The sequence below is a fragment of the Micropterus salmoides genome, unplaced genomic scaffold (assembly GCF_014851395.1).
Source record: "Micropterus salmoides isolate LMB-PRFRI ecotype aquatic unplaced genomic scaffold, ASM1485139v1 Ms_hic_scaffold_9, whole genome shotgun sequence".
In the NCBI taxonomy this organism is placed as follows: Eukaryota; Metazoa; Chordata; class Actinopteri; order Centrarchiformes; family Centrarchidae; genus Micropterus; species Micropterus salmoides.
The window spans coordinates 2,461,014-2,477,913 of NW_024044681.1; the positions used below are offsets into that span (position 1 = coordinate 2,461,014).

Genomic DNA, 16,900 nt, shown 5'->3' on the forward strand with positions numbered 1-16,900 from the left:
TCACAGTATCCAGTGATAGCGGTCGTTACCTCCGTGGATACGCCGCTAACAGGAGCCGTTAGCTTCTTTTCCTGTGCTGAAGGGCTGAAGGAGGTCCTACGCCGCACAGAGCCCGCCATGATGTCATGAAGGGAGGCAAATTCAAATGGCGTGTTTGCACACACATACTGAAAAACTGAGCAGGAGAAAGACGTTTTTTCCTCATAGTTTGGGGTCTTTATACGCATTGGACACACGTTTAGTCTTTAGACACACCAGGGACGTGTATTTAGATTGAACCTTTACAGAGCGAGTAAAAACTGAACAAAACTATGAATGTTTTTTTGGATCTTTTCTTTACTCTTTTCTACTTGACTCGTGTCATTTGTCATTTCATTCAGATGTCACGCCCTGTCTCAAACGGTCCATCTGTAACTTGTTTGTCTCTCAGATTCGGGCCAGTTCCTGCCTCTCCTGCCCAGCTGACCTCAGACCAGCGTCACTCCTCGTCCTCTGAACATGCGAGGACTCGATGTTTCCTGTTAAACTGACAGCAGGCGGCTGAAACGGGACGGCTGTCGTCTGCTCGAGTGTCACTGAACTCACTCAGCTTCTGAAACTCAATATTTTCACACATTCACACTTTATTCTGACTGATGAGACGATCAATAATTAACATGTAACTCACACTGACGACGGACAGCAGGACGACTTCACCTGTCGGACTGTAGATACCGAGAGCCGACAGGGTGTCTTTATGATTGTTTAAATGAAAATATGGTTGAAGACATTATGAGCTATGAGACACTGAATGAGGTCAGTGTTTTTTACCGTGTGCATGCTAAAATTCTTGTTTGTTTATTTTTGTATTCGGACTGTTTCTATGGGAATTTATTATGGTTTTGGGAGGTTTGGTATATTTAAGTTTGGTTTTAGTTATATCTGGCTTATTTGAAATGGTTTGCATTCATCTGTATATTTATGAAATTAAGGTTTACAGTTTTTTACTATAATATCTTGCACCTGCCCAGGAACTGCAGAACAGAATTAGCTTTTAGCTACATCTCCTACATATATTGGGCATTGTCCCTGTTAAATAAATAAATAAAGCAGCAGAAGATGAAGTGATCATGTCACATGACGTCAGTGAACCACAGATCATCATGCTCCTCAGTCTCAGCCGTGTTCAAGGTGGTTTAAGGTCAACTGGACCTGGTGAAGATGCCCGAAGATGTTTGTTTGTATCAGCTTAGCATGATATGCTAACAGGTTGAGGCTAAAGCTAACAGGTAATAACATCATGCACGGATGAATCAGCAGAAAGATCTTTGTTAAAAACACCAGAGCTACAAATCAAACAGGACGTTTAAAGTTTCCTGGATCGGGTCCTGGATCAGGTGCTGCTCCCCTCTCTGGTTCACTGACCTCATTGTCTGCAGCATGCAGCCACTTTAGCTTTGGGAAATTAGCCCAGGCGATTAAATAAGCGGATCAATTAGCATGAAAGAGGTCTGAGCTCTGGTTTCACTGGGTCGGGCTGAAACTCAGACAATGTTTTTATTTTGCATCTGGATTCTTGCTCTTGTCTGAAACAGCTTAAACCCGTTTGTTCTTTGTGCAGGATACTTTGCTGAAGTTTATGGGGACAGAAATGGCGCAGACTGAAATCTTTCTGATATTAGAATATCAGGAAGGTTTCAGGTGTTGTGGATGGATGAAATACTCACTTGATGGGTGAGCTGTAGGAGCCGAAGATGCCGGAGGCGAGAGCTGGAGGTTCATATCCGTTCATCCTGCTTCACGATGGACAGTCGGCTGCAACAAAACACAAAGACATCATCATCATCATCAGCCTCACATGTACTCAGAGAGAGAAGCTCTGATCAGGACCTGCACAGCGCCAAGAACACCTTTATAGATCTGCGTTCATGGCGAACACACTTAAAGCCAGTTTAGAGGAACAACAAACAGTAATACGTAATCCAGCAGATCGTGTTTCAGTGCAGCAAACAGTTGCAGGGAGACTTAAAAACTACACAGTAATACAGTTCTGACCAATGAACAACCGGCTCCAGTTTAAGACTAGGGTTAGATGTCAAGAACCGGAACCAAATTTCCCAGAACTGTGGATTCATTAGGACCCGTGCGTTTGGATCCTGCTTCTCGGTTCCTGACTTCCTACATCTCTCAGCTCCTGACTGAACTGCAGTCAGCGTTTTACAGCCCATCAAAGTGTCTCTGATCTGCCAGCAGCTGCTACGCCGACCGAACGTCACCTCATGCGTCAACAAACCATGAAGAAGAGAGTCTTTCTGGTTTCCAGTCCTGGACCGTGGCGAGAACGACACTTCACACTGCAGCAGCTGCAGTAAGGAGGTTTGGTGCGAAGGAGGAAGCAGCTCAGACATGACGAAGCGTTTCCTTCAACATCTGCAGGAACGCTTCACGTGTTCAGCGTGTCGCGCTCTCCCAGATCCAGCTAACGATAACAGCAGCAACGCCTCAGGTACAGAACACAGGTGAGCTGACGTTCACCTTTTATACTGAAGGGAAACCGATGATGGCTCCAGATGAGACGAGTCCCAGAGACGCCGCTCTAGGACAGAGACTCATTTTACTTTAGAGACATGAAGGGGACGAGGAGGAGGAGGAAGAAGATCTGTGGTGAAGGAACCAGAACCGAGATTCAGTAAGTAGAATCAGAAATTTAAGACCTTCAGCATCTATCTTTACTAGTCTATATATATTTCACTCATCCTCACCATCTAAAGAGTCTGCAAACGTCAGCGGCTTCATGCCTCGACATGTTGAACCTCTCATCAGTACAGGACGCCGAGTTCTTCTTCAGAGAGTTCAAACAGGAACAAAGAGCTCATTAACAAATCATTAAAACCTTCCTGTGGAGCTGCAGGGAAATGTCACATCCAGGCTGAAATTAAAAGCCCTCCACACAAAAGGGGCCCCCCGAGGTGATTTATGAGCAGCCTCAGAGTGTGTGTGCGCAGAGATAACAGCAGCAGCAGCGTTCACACTCGGGTCCTGTATGTACAGTGCTGCCACGTGTGATTACTTTTCCCAGGACTCCATGTTTTATTCAGCTGGGAGTCGACAGACTCCATTTTGGGCTGTGTGTCCATAACAACAGCAGGCTTCTGTGATATCTGCTCCTCTGTGAGAGAATAAGAACCTGTGAGGCCACGCTCAGGGAGAAATGAGCTCAGGCTGAAAACGATTCTCAAGAAACTGAATGGAGAGCATCAAAGCTGTGATTTAGGGTACAAGAGCAACTAAAAGAGCTCGAGTCGCACAAGTTTAATAACCATTAATGACAGATTTTTGTGACTTAAATGTGCCAACATATACGTAACCACCACTAAAGAACAGCATTCAACTCAAAGAGCACAAATTTACATACGTTACTGCAATTCAACAAGCCGTAACATTATGACCACTGACAGGTGACGGGAATAACACTAATTATTATTATTATTATTGGTTACCATGTCACCAGTCAGTGGGTGGGATCTATCAGGCAGCAGGTGAACATCGTGACATCATAGTTGATGTTTTAGAAGAAGGAAAAATGGGCAGCGTGAGGATTTGAGCGACTTTGAAAAGGACCAAACTGTGATGGGTAGAGGACTGAGTCAGAACATCTCCGAATCAGAAGTGGTCCAAGGAGAAGGGATAGCATGAGGGTGATTCATGTTCTCGGCTCGATGCTCGTTCAGTTGTACACGTACACATACACACACACACACACACACACACACACACACACACACACTTCCTGATCATTAAAGATTAAAAGAACTGAAAAAGAAAGAAGAAGGTCCAAGGAAGGAAGCTGTGAACTGGCGACAGGGTCAAGGTTCATTGACACACGTGGGGAGTCACGCGATCCAACAGACGAGCTGCTGAAGAAGCTGATGTTTCTGACAGAAAGGTGTCAGAACACAGAGGAGTCCAGGCCGTTATGGGAGACCTACATTACGATCAGCAGGTGGTCGTAATGTTATGGCTGATCGGTGTGTGTCACAGATTTGTGCAATATCAAATGTATACACATCACTGCAACTCCAAAAAGGAGATTAATGACTATTATTTAATATAATAATTATTTAGTAGGGGTGTGCCAAGACCTCGTGCAACAATCTCTCATGAGGTTAAAAGATGACTCAATTTACAGTTTCCACTCGCTCTCGTGCCACACGTCAATTTCCTCCTGCGGTGAAAAAACAAATGTATAAGTGATCACGTCGACTCGAGGAGTGAATCAACTCCGCCCACCTGATGCGACACCTGCGTACGCTGCGATAGTAATCAAGTGAACCCGCTCTCATGTTGTGAGTCCAGACTGAGCAGTAACGTAGCTGCTAAGAGTTTAAAACAGCCTCGCTCTGTTTGGGACTGTGAGGATCTGAGGTGAGATTTCTGTCTGATCACAAGAGTTTCAGTTTCAAGATGGTCTGAAAGGGGAAACTACCAGCGGAGAAATAATGAGTATAGATCAGGTAGACTTAAAAACATTTTCTGAATTCTCATTAAATGATGACGTTATTTTCTCTGGAGCTGTCAGAGAACACAGATCTGTGGGAGAGATTCTGCAGAAAGTTTTGAACATGAGCAGAAAAGCTGCTGAAACACAGGAGCTGTTAAAGTCCAGGAGTTTCTAACTGAATTACAATGAATTCATTTCTCATTGAGGTGAAAAGGAGCCACATTTAAAGAGGTTACTTCCCCAAACAAAGACACAAAGAGGAGGGAAGACTGAATCATGACGTGTGAACAGTAACGTAACGATTTAGTTTCAATAACCAGTAATAAGTAATTTAATTACTTTTTTAAGGATTACTAAGGAAAAAGCAACTTATTATGAGTAACTTGCCCAACACTGACCAGGACACGCTGAGCCCCGCCCCCTCCCCGATGATGTCACCACCTTCAGTCTCAGGAAATACAGCTGAACATAAAAGATGACATCATCTCATTGTTACTTCCTGATAACAGCTTACAGGAACGCCGAACACACATCAGTTACTGTGATAACCACAGAGGTCAAAAGGTCAGAGTTCCAGACGCCTGGTTGGTTGGTAATATATCGGCTCTTTATCAGTGTTTGTCCATCGGCACACTGAAATCCACTTCCTGTTTCACTAGAGCTCGCTGAGAATCAGGTTTTTATCGTTACAGAAACATAATAATCATTACAATCAGCTGTGTGTCACCACAACAATACAAACCGCTTCTAAACAGATTTTTCTCCGTGCAAACTGAATTCATGTGTTTATGGATGTAAGCGGTGGCTAATTCAGGGCGCTGCGTTAGCGGCCTCTGTGGGCCGCATCTCACGCATCTTTAAAAAAGTGTTAACAGCTGTACACATTAAACTGTAGTGCTTGAAATCTCACCACATTTCAAACTTCTTTTCTCTACATTTACTTCTCTTCAACTACTTTACGATGGTTAAATGAGGTTTGCTGTGAGTATCGTGCTCAAGATAACATTATTTTCTTAATGTTTATTTAAGCATTTATCATTCCCAAGGTATAAGACAAATACCATCTTAGTTGTCATAGGCCTACATTGAGAAAATGCTTCCTAGAGTCATGTTTCAGAAAGCTTAAAAATACAGCCTGTACATTTTATCTTTAGGTTCGAAGACATGTAGGCCTAAAAACAAAATAATTACAACTTTTCAACAATTCATGTTCTAGCCAACAATGCAAATCTGCATCAAGCTTATTTCCCTCGCTGACTGCCTTCTATCTAAACAGCTCAGCGTTTCCCCCTAGGATTTATTTCAGGGGGGTGGGAGACACCCAGAAACCACTAGTGTCGCAGCGGGGGCGTGTTATGGATATGCGGTGTCATAGAAGCGACGCACTAATTTTTACCTGTTTAGGAGGATCGTCACCTTCTCAGTTCCTCTTCGACATTATTACTGCTCAGGTTTCTGTCTCCAGATGGAGCGGTCTGCAGTTAAGGTACACAGCGTTCGCTACGAGACCACTTAGAGGCCCAGAAATCTCATTTTTGATAGAATTTGTTTAAAATCAGTCAATCAATGTTTTCTGTTAAAAAGTTTGTGTTTTACAATTGAAGCACATCTTGTCATCAGAAAGAGAAAGTGTGTAATCATGTGGTGGTAAATACAATTTCAACAATTCAAAAAGAAAATATTACAAATTTAATCAATATCAATGATTTTGATGTATCATGCAAATATGCATATAGAAATATTCAAAACGCATTTGCAAGTATTTATTGGGACAAATCACAATAAATTTATTGCAACAGTAGGATATTAAAATCCTACAATAGCCTACTATTTAATAGGGGACAATTCACAATGAATATATGAGTTGCAGGGGAGACAGAAGGTGTTAAAAACAAAAGAAAGGAGCTCAGAGCCAAAATGGATTTTAAACATAAGGTGGAGGAGCAGTTTTGTCCAGGGAACCCCAGACAGACGCCTCTGTGAATGATCTTAACCGGCTTTACGGAAGATTTGACGAAGCATATAGGTAGGCTCCACATATGGATAACAAATTCAGTTTCAACGAAAACAGTGGTTCCATTTGTAAAAATTCCTTGTGTCAAGCCACTCTTGAACAAGACACAGCGTCAGAAGCGTCTCGCCTGGGCTAAAGACAAAAAGGACTGGACTGCTGCTGAGTGGTCCAAAGTTATGTTCTCTGATGAAAGTAAATTTTGCATTTCCTTTGGAAATCAAGGTCCCAGAGTCTGGAGGAAGAGAGGAGAGGCACAGAATCCACGTTGCTTGAAGTCCAGTGTAAAGTTTCCACAGTCAGTGATGGTTTGGGTGCCATGTCATCTGCTAGTGTTGGTCCACTGTGTTTTCTGAGGTCCAAGGTCAACGCAGCCGTCTACCAGGAAGTTTTAGAGCACTTCATGCTTCCTGCTGCTGACCAACTTTATGGAGATGCAGATTTCATTTTCCAACAGCACTTGGCACCTGCACACAGTGCCAAAGCTACCAGGACCTGGTTTAAGGACCATGGTATCCCTGTTCTTAATTGGCCAGCAAACTTGCCTGACCTTAACCCTATAGAAAATGCAGAAGAGCTGAAGGCCACTATCAGAGCAACCTGGGCTCTCATAACACCTGAGCAGTGCCACAGACTGATGGACTCCATGCCACGCCGCATTGCTGCAGTAATTCAGGCAAAAGGAGCCCCAACTAAGTATTGAGTGCTGGACATGCTCATACTTTTCATGTTCATACTTTTCAGTTGGCCAACATTTCTAAAAATCCTTGTTTTGTATTGGTCTTAAGTAATATTCTAATTTTTGGAGATACTGAATTTGGGATTTTCATTAGTTGTCAGTTTTAATCATCACAATTAAATGAAATAAACATTTGAAATATATCAGTCTGTGTGTAATGAATGAATATAATATCCAAGTTTCACTTTGTGAATGGAATTACTGAAATAAACCAACTTTGTGATGATATTCTAATTATATGACCAGCACCTGTAGGTGGTGAAGGTAGGAAGAGTCTTCCTCCACGCTCACCTCCTGTCTTGATGAATCCAGAACCATCTGCACTCGGACACGACACTGAATTCAGTCAGCTGTCGTGACGACATGAAACAGCTGTGGTGATTATGTGTGTGTGACAACCACAGACACACTGAGGCGGGCTGTGAGGAGTTTCCATGGTAACGCAGACCCTCCGCCATCTGCGGCGATGAGAATCGTGTCAACGCCGAGCTGCTTCACACGCAGATCTGAGATCAGTCAGGAGCCCCCTGGTTTCTGTTAGAGGGACTTTCCCTGGAAGTTAAAACCACAGTCTGACAAGAGGCTGAGAGTCACGTGATGGGGGTCACCTCAAACACAGCAGAGGACAAGCTGTCTCTGTGCACGTCAACACGTTTAACGTCCGTTCACAAACACGGCCCGAAGCTCCTGCCGCCACGTTGTCGTTTGGAGGGACGGTGACTCGGTACGTAGAGGTTTCACACATTTTCCTGGGGAGTCTAGATCAGTGGTTCTCAAACCTTTTCACGTCAAGGACCCCTAAACGGACACAAATTAGACCCAGGGTCCCCCATCTGATAGGATTTCTGCTTTTAAATGTTTTACTCATTATATTATTTATTGTTAGGGATGCAACAAAATGAAAATTCTTGGCCGAAGCCGAATATAATGAAACAATTTGCAGAACACCGAACAAGTACATTCACATTTTTTCCGGCTTTTTTTTTTTACCATTGCATAAATTAAATATTTAAAATGAGCTTTTTCCTCAGTGTTTCCTGCAGGATGTGGAGAGACTATGGCGGGGGGTCCGGGGCCCGAGAGGGTCCGGTAAAGTAAATTACATGTGTCCATTTACTTTTAATGGACAGGTAAAATGTTTTATACTTTCTGTGAATATAATCCAATTAATCTTATTTCCATCCTGTACAGACGCCTTATTTTGAAAACCGGACGTTGTCACATGTGTTTCCTCCTCGCGCTAAATTCATCCAGTCCGACCCGGTCTGATAAATAATGTTGTAACATGAAGACTTCACAGCCTCTCTTCATACTAAAGAGACAAACTGACAGGATAAAGTCTCTAACCTGCCTGTCAGCTCGCTCTGGGCCGCTTCACTTACCGTAAAGGCTTGAATACGTGTGCACTCCAAATTTAGCTGGCTTCTCACAGACGAGAGACAGAAACACTCACAGCGGTTCTTTTCTAAGAAGTCAGCCACAGATGGAGCGGATGTGCTGGGAGACGATTCAGCAGAACAGCGTCTGCAAACGGCGACACTTTAAAATGCTTCCACACTGCCGACATGTCAACGTAATTGTTCGGTAAAATTTATTCGGTCTTTTGACTTATTAGGACGAACACCGAAAGTGCTTTTTTTTGCTATTTTCGGACGATTAATTTCGGTGCATCCCTATTTATTGATTAAATTACAGTGAAAATATAAGAGTCCTGGACCCATGCAACCCCCTCAAGGACCCCTGGGGGTCCCAGGACCCCACTTTGAGAACCACTGGTCTAGAAAACAGAATGGATTTTGTTTTCTCTGGAGAATCAACATAACTTTACGTGAACTGAGCAATCACAGCCTGGTTGGGGCGGGACATTAAAAAAGGTTTCAAACGCTGGTTTGAAACGTGAACGTGTTGTTCTGTGATTACTGACGAGTTAGTAAAAATGAGAGACTATCCACCGTGAAGAGCATTTCACTTTCTGCACAAGGATTTAATGAAAGACAAAAAATAAAACCTGCAGTTTGGTCCAACTAGAATTAATATTCTACTACATTCTACTTTTTATTTAACGCTAAAATATCATCCAATACACATTCAAACAGGTGAATAGGGAGTACTGGTACTTCAAGCCCTGCGTGCAAACAATCCAAAAAGGTAATTCTGAGCGCTGGTTTACTCTGAGCTGCAGGTAAATTCAGGTAAACGTCCACAACATGAACATATTTTCTGGTTCCTTTCTTCTATAAAAGGCAGAAGAAACTGCACAGAGCTCGTCATCATCTACACGTCAACTTCAGATTTAATCAAACAGGTTCGGCTGTTAAACTCTAACATATGTTCAAACAGACAGTTAATGAGTGACTTAAGAGGAAGTGCTGCGGCAATTTAACAACTCTCACTTCACACAGACATTAAGCTGTAATCTCTTCAGTCACTGTCAGACTGAACTTTATACACCTCCACCTGCTTTCATGTGCTTTTTATCATTTAAGCTAAACAGCAAAAAATACTGGAAATGTTTTTAGGTTTGTCCTGGAAACGTTGACGTAAAGGATAAATAAACAAAATGCTTTTACTGTCAGACCTCCGCTCCACCCAAAACACAGAAACTAACCATTTCTCACAAGTAAGTAAGTGTCAGCATCACACAGCCCTGCTGGAGCCGACGCCGCTTTCTGACCTGATAAACAGAAATTTAAAAAAAAGGGACATAAAAACATGAACTAAACTTTAAAAACTGAAATAAAACTACTGCAGAATGATCAGCTCTCATCACTGGCACATTCTAACAAAGCAGAGTGTCTCTGTTTGTGTCCCACAGAGGAAAGTAAAGAGGATTATTAAGAAGATTTACGTCCATGTGGTCCACACACACCCCTAATCCCCACCTTCCTCCTCTTGAATTAAGGATACTGGAATAAATCCACGACAGCAGGAAAAAAAAAAAAAAAAACGTGCATTTTCATTTATTAACCTACTTAAATAAAATTATTCTTTTATGATTTTACACTCTGAAATAATTCTTGACTATCTTTATCTCGACTTTAATCCCAAAAGTAATCCTTCAGAATTGTGTGAATAGTGTTAAAATTCTGATTTAAATAGCTTATATTTATTTTCTCACTCCGTTTTAAGGCGATTGTGCAAAAAAACAGTTCACTTCATTCACACTGTTCTGATTTTAATCCCAAAAATAACAGATTTAAGTTTCAGATTTAATCTCAGATTGAAGTCAGAATTCTGATATTCTTCCTAAATATAGCAACATTTATCCATTTGGTATTCTGATGCAAACTACAAAACCGGTAACAGAGTGACGGCGGGATTAGGTCACGGACTCGGCGTGAAAAGAGTCCTGATCACAGCGACAACATGGTGGAATGATTCTGCATCCGTCTTTCAAACTATTGATGAGACAGAAAATAACGTTCTCACGCGCTCAGTTCTTATGATTCTTCAGTCCTGGGCAGAAAGGCATCTGGCTCCCAGGGGACCTGTTCAAACATCACACATCAGGACAACAATGGGAACTTTCTAAGAGAAGTGGAACTGATAGCTAAACTTGATCCTGTCGAGAGATCGTGTGAGATGGATCGACGGCGGAGCGAGGCACGCCACTGAGGGGAAAACAAAACGAGCCGAGACAAAATACCGGTAAGAATCAAAGACTAGAAATATTATGCCACAATACAGGATTACATTCCAGATGTTTGTTAGTCACCAAGAACAAAACACCAGAGATAAAGGAAACTCTCATAGCTCCTGAATCTGCTGGTCTGGGCTTGTGACACTCAATCAATATTAACCCTCCTGTTATCTTTTATCCTTGGAGTCAATTCAACCCCAGCAGTTTAACCCTCCAGAAAATAAAACCATGACTAAAATGTACGTCACGTTTCTTTGTTGAAAACCTAAAACAGTGTTTTAAAAAAATCATATTATGCTCATCTCCAGGTTCATAATCTTATTTAGAGGTTTTACCAGAACTGCAGAAGTTTAGCAGAAGTTCTGCAGCTCAGCGTGTTTCTCCACCAGTGTTTTTGAAGGCGCGCCACAGCAGCCGCCAGGCGAGCATTATGCTTCGTGGCGATGCAGATGGATTACTGAAGTAAAGGCTGGACTATAATCCAGCTGTTTTCTGTGGGAGAAATTTTCTTTGCAAATCTATCTACACAACCAATTTAGCAAAGCACCTGAAGGTAACATCACCAAGTATTACACAAGATGGCCCAGTAAACTGTGGCTGAGAAGATAGCCGACATTTATAATTCTCTAAACTAAACTAATCCCCCTCAGACTGTCAGAGCTGAGGCGTCTTATTCAGTTTATAAGAAATACTTTGTCTAAAGGTCAGAAGTAAATTAACACACAGTGCTTTTAACTTTACTTCATTAAATAATTTGGTCATTTTTAAAAACCAATTAATGTTTTCCTCTCATGAATTAGAATATTATCTATTTCATTATGTTAAGGAAAAAATCTTAAGTGTGTTCTTTCTTTTATAGAACCAGAAGAAAGCAGAAGAGAATCCAACCGCTACGAAAAAGACCCCCCACAGCCGACCCGTCCAGCTGCGTGTGGACAACAAACACATTCAGCCTCACATCAGCAGTTTAACGTCTCACAGCTCTCCTGGTTAAATGTAAAAAGACCCGCAGCATTCGCTGTTCTGATTCAGGTCTAATGATCGTGTGAAAGCAGCCTGTGATAATGAGAGCAGCCGAGTTTGACCTCTGGTTCCCCGTCAGGATCGAGGCCACGAAGCTCCGCAGGGAGCCGGGTCTCATTTATCTCACTGTAACCTACATACTGCAGAGGACGCCTACTGTACGGAGACACGGAGGGGACAACTTACTGCACGGAGACGCGGAGGGGACAACTTACTGCAAGGAGGGGACAACGTGCTGTACGGAGACACGGAGGGGACAACGTACTGCACGAGGGGACAACGTACTGTACACTTTACCGTACAGAGACACGGAGGGGACAACTTACTGTACGGAGACACGGAGGGGACAACGTACTGTACGGAGACACGGAGGGGACAACTTACTGTACGGAGACACGGAGGGGACAACTTACTGTACGGAGACACGGAGGGGACAACTTACTGCATGGAGGGGACAATGTGCTGTACGGAGACACAGAGGGGACAACGTACTGCACGAGGGGACAACGTACTGTACACTTTACCGTACAGAGACACGGAGGGGACAACGTACTGTACGGAGACATGGAGGGGACAACGTACTGCACGAGGGGACAACGTACTGTACACTTTACCGTACAGAGACACGGAGGGGATAACGTACTGTACGGGGACACGGAGGGGACAACTTACTGTAATAAATGTATTTTTAATCTGATTTGAAGACGCTTTATCTGCATTACATGATGGATTTCAACAATAATAACTCAAATGTAAAAACAGCATTTCATGAGTAGTTTAATGAGTAGATGTCTTTCATGCTATTTGGTCAATTGTAAAGCGTTTTAAGGGCTAAATTCAGGCTGTGACCTATTTATCATTGTTGACGCTGGGCTAGCAGTTTCCACCTGAATCCAGGCTTTGTGCTAAGCTAGGCTAAACACACCCTGTACAGGACACAAATGAAACTGATCAGACACATCTGTCTCTGGTCACTTCACCACCACGCCTATAAACTGTGATGAGATCAATTTCAGCGGTTGGGAGTTTGATTTATTCAGATTACAGACAGAGTTTCATCACCTCGGGCTGAGTTTAATCCACCAACGCTGACTCTGGTATTGACTTTAATCCTGCAGCCCTGACACTGGACTCCACAGCACATGTTCACAGTCCACATGTTCATCCTCAGTGTTCGAGCCTGCCTCTGAGAGGCCGTCTTTAAGAAGAGTAATAATAATAATCCCTAATAATCCTGAAAGTGCTGATGTCTTCTTACTGAGGGTCTGTGTGTCTTTACTGGATTACAGCTGAACGATTCATTTGTTCTTGCATCTAAATAAAACTAAATTGCTGTTTGATGTGCGAGTACTCCAGAGGGATGAACCGTTCTCAGTATAGAGAGTATCGTTACCGTCTCGCAATCTCTGGCTAAACCATTTAAAAAAATGGTTTCTTCTGGACGCACAGATGCAGCGAATAGTGACGATTCTCTCTGACCAATCAGCAGTCTGCAGTGTTTTCAAGTCACCTTTTGGTATCGACTCAGCTCGCTTGGAACCTCGACGAAGGTGATACCTTAAAACATCCCAGGTACCAGAAGAATATGATGAAAAAGCTTCACAGCTGGATTATCTGATATTTTGGGGGGAATAAACAGTTAATTTCCTGCATTTTGGTGAAATTTTGTTGCACCAGTTTATGGAAATGTTCTTATTTATGTAAAAGGGAAACAAAGTTCAGGAGGCAGGCGACATTTCAAAATCTAAACCTCTAGCAGAATCTAAGTGCAGCTCTCAGATCAGTTCCTCCTGTAGATCAACTTCTTTAATATCTGCTGAGTCATGATTCAGCCTTCCCTCCTCTTTGTGTCTCTGTTTGGGGAAGTGACCTCTTTAAATGTGACTGTGGCTCCTTTTCACCTCAATGAGAAATGAATTCATTCTCTCCCACATATCTGTGTTCTCTGCCAGCTCCAGAGAAAAGAAGAATATTATGAGAATAACGTCTTCATTTAAATGGAGGATTCATTGTGTGTTTTAAGTCTACCTGATCTTTACTCTGCTGTGCATCACGTTTTAATCTCTCCTACATACCAGGTACCAGATTGGCCCAATGGAAAAACAAAGATGATGAGTTGAGCTGGAACCATCCGGCGGAAAAGCGACTTGAGTTTCTGACTCTGGGAAAGACCGTAACTCTTTAACCAAGTCACATAATAATGCTGTTCCACGTGATCTCCTTTTGAATGCATTACTAATTCACGTCCGTTCACTGAGCCTCCCCTCCCACTGTGAAAACCTCTGATGGAGACTCTACATGACGGGAAAATGCCATCTTGAAATCGCTGCGATTTCATTGTAATTTTAACAAATAGCCGTATTTTAACAAGCTTAACAGGAACTAGTCCGACACATAACACCAGCCTTTGTTGTCTTCACACTTTAACCCAAGTTTAATCTGTTAATTGGGGGCTGTAGAGGTGCAGACAGGTGGCTTTTGTTACCTTTGAGGAAGAAGATTTCACTCAACCTGCAGTCACAGCAGAACTTCAGGTTATTTTCTGCCTTTTTTCAGAAACTGCTCCAGATCACCACTGCTGCTCTTTAAAAAGTGCTCGTTTCCACACGGAGAGACGGCGCGTTTGATAAAGACTGTTCATCATTGATCGACACAGATTCATGTGTCACTACGAGCGGCCGGGGGGGGAAGCCAAACCACAGATCACAGAGTTTACAACTCTGATTCACATCAACAAGTTCTGTGAAACTAAAAATAACTCCCTGGAGTCTGGAGTCGAGCCAACGGACGTCACAAACAGGCCGACCTGAACTCCGTCCACACTGAGAGGACGTTCCCGACTCTCTGCTCTAAAGCCATTTTAACTTATTAACTTCTCATCCTGCTAAATAAAAGGAGAACGGACACGATTCTCCTGGAGTCAGGTTGATTTTCAAACCAAAGAGTCTATGAACGTCACCCCCCCGACTCACTGTCCAGCTGCCAAAATCCAGAAACGTTAATCCACTCATCTGCTTCACTTATTACTGTGAGCTGTTCTTCTAACTCGCTGCTGAAGGTTGTTCAGGCTGAGACCTGAAAGGAATACCTGCAGACGCTACTCAGGGCAGAAAAAGGCTAGTTCTATTTTTTGGTATTATTTTTCTAGTTACCATCAATATTCTGCTAAAATACGCTGGAATCAGTCAGAGATGAGCTGTTTGTAGTAAAGACAAAACTTTCTGAGGAAGTATCGGGGCTCTTTAAAGGAAAGTTACTGCGTTAAAGGATCACGTCTGTGTTTTTAAACCTATTTTCACACATGCTGGTGGCAACTTGACTCGTAGGTACAAGAGTTTTGCGTGCATCTGTGCAGTAGATGCTTCAGCTGCAGCGGCTGAAACATATTCGTGACTGCACCCGTCAAAATGGCGTCCACAAAATCTGGTGAGAGGCGAGCTGTTGCAGGAAGACGGCGGGGGAAACGTGTGCGTCAGAGTTGGAGAGAGGGGTTTGCTGTGTTGGAGAAACGTTAGGAAATAAAAAGCTTTGTTAGCAGTTCCTCTACGTACAAAACAAACTCCTCTCCCTCGTCATTTAGCGCCGTCGTCCTGCAACAACTCGCCTCTCACGAGATTTCAGAGCGAGAACCGTCCTTCAGTGAGACGAAGACGAAACATGTTGCGGCCGTGCAGATTAAAAACTTTCTCCAACAGTGCGGAGGTGAAACCTTTTATTTTACCACCAATATAGAAAGTTTAATAACCAAGTCTGACATAATTTTCTTTTGCTAGACTGATATAAATAAAAAGGACCAGCCTTTTCTCCAGATCTCTCGTGTAGACATGTTGCACGCTGCACTTCCTGTAGCTGTTTCACAATAAAGGCTTTAAATGCAAAGCAGCAGTAACCTGAAATAAAAGGCACAGCTCTGCACTCACGCAGACCAGAACAGGCCTGCTGAGCAGCTCTGTGAGCCGACGAGCTCCCTCTGAGGAGTCCTGCCTGCTTCAGGATCTGCTGAAAACACCATGACCCACTTTCTCGCGCTGTGATGAGATTAATTTTGTCTACTTTTCAGGGTGTTCGTGTTTGTATGTTAGTTCCTAGTTTTTTTCCATCCTATTAATGTACATGTCGTAGTAACACGTCTCCAGGTTGATAAATGTTGGCAAAGTGACGACGAGGAAAATAAATCCAGGACATTTTCATTTTATTCCTGAAAGAATCTAATATGTTTTATACATTTATAAGAATGTTGTCAACAGAAAAGTGCTGGATTCCCTGTAGTATTAATACACTACATGAGTATTATATAAATACAGCCTACCCGTATGAGGATCCAGCAGTAATAAACCTCCACAGCCTCTCAGGTAAAGTCCAGGCTTCATGTGTGGCAGATTACTGAGGATCCAGGTCTCTGCAGGACCCGGATTTGCTGCAGCAGCTTGTTGTGGAAAGTTTAAGCCTCTAATTAATGACTCATTATGGACAGGTGGGGGGGGCAGGGACAAAGGGGCGGGGCTTATAGACCAGCTGACAGTTGGCACACTTAAAGCTCCTCAACATGCTCGACCGGACAGAAAAACTTCGTTTTCTTTCTGAGGCCTGAAACCTCTGAGGCTACTTAAAACTTATTTACTGAGGGAACAGATTTAGCATCCAGGAAGTTTGGGTCCCAAATAACTGGTGCGTCCGAGGTTCACGTCCTGTTGATGGTTTAGACACTAAAACTCCCACTAAAAGTACCACAGCGTAAAAATACTCAAAAATCTGACAAAGATCAAACTTGTTTTTGGAGCCGAGGAAGAACGATTAAAAGTCAGAGCTCAGCTCCTATTGGTTAAATGTTAAAAAACACAAACACAAGCCAGAAATCTCGGTCCAGTCATGGACTCATGAAGACAATCTGCCTACTGACACCTGAAGAATGTATCCAGGATTAAAGAGACACCACAGTCCAAAACGACGATTTAGCTTCAATATGTCAATTTTAAATTTTAAACTATTATTAGCATTAACTTTCAT

At 42.8% G+C, this 16,900-nt stretch overlaps 1 protein-coding gene across 6 annotated transcripts in view; it reads right to left on the minus strand.

The window, feature by feature from the left end:
- The window catches only part of eps8a (epidermal growth factor receptor pathway substrate 8a), a 65,678-nt gene that overhangs the window by 35,928 nt on the left and 12,850 nt on the right, over positions 1–16,900 (minus strand). For all 6 annotated transcript variants that reach the window (XM_038707970.1, XM_038707969.1, XM_038707972.1 and 3 more), the window contains exon 2: positions 1,707–1,794. In XM_038707970.1, the coding sequence (XP_038563898.1) occupies positions 1,707–1,761 (55 nt within the window). In that variant the 5' untranslated portion in view covers positions 1,762–1,794. The remainder of the gene's footprint in view (positions 1–1,706; positions 1,795–16,900) is intronic.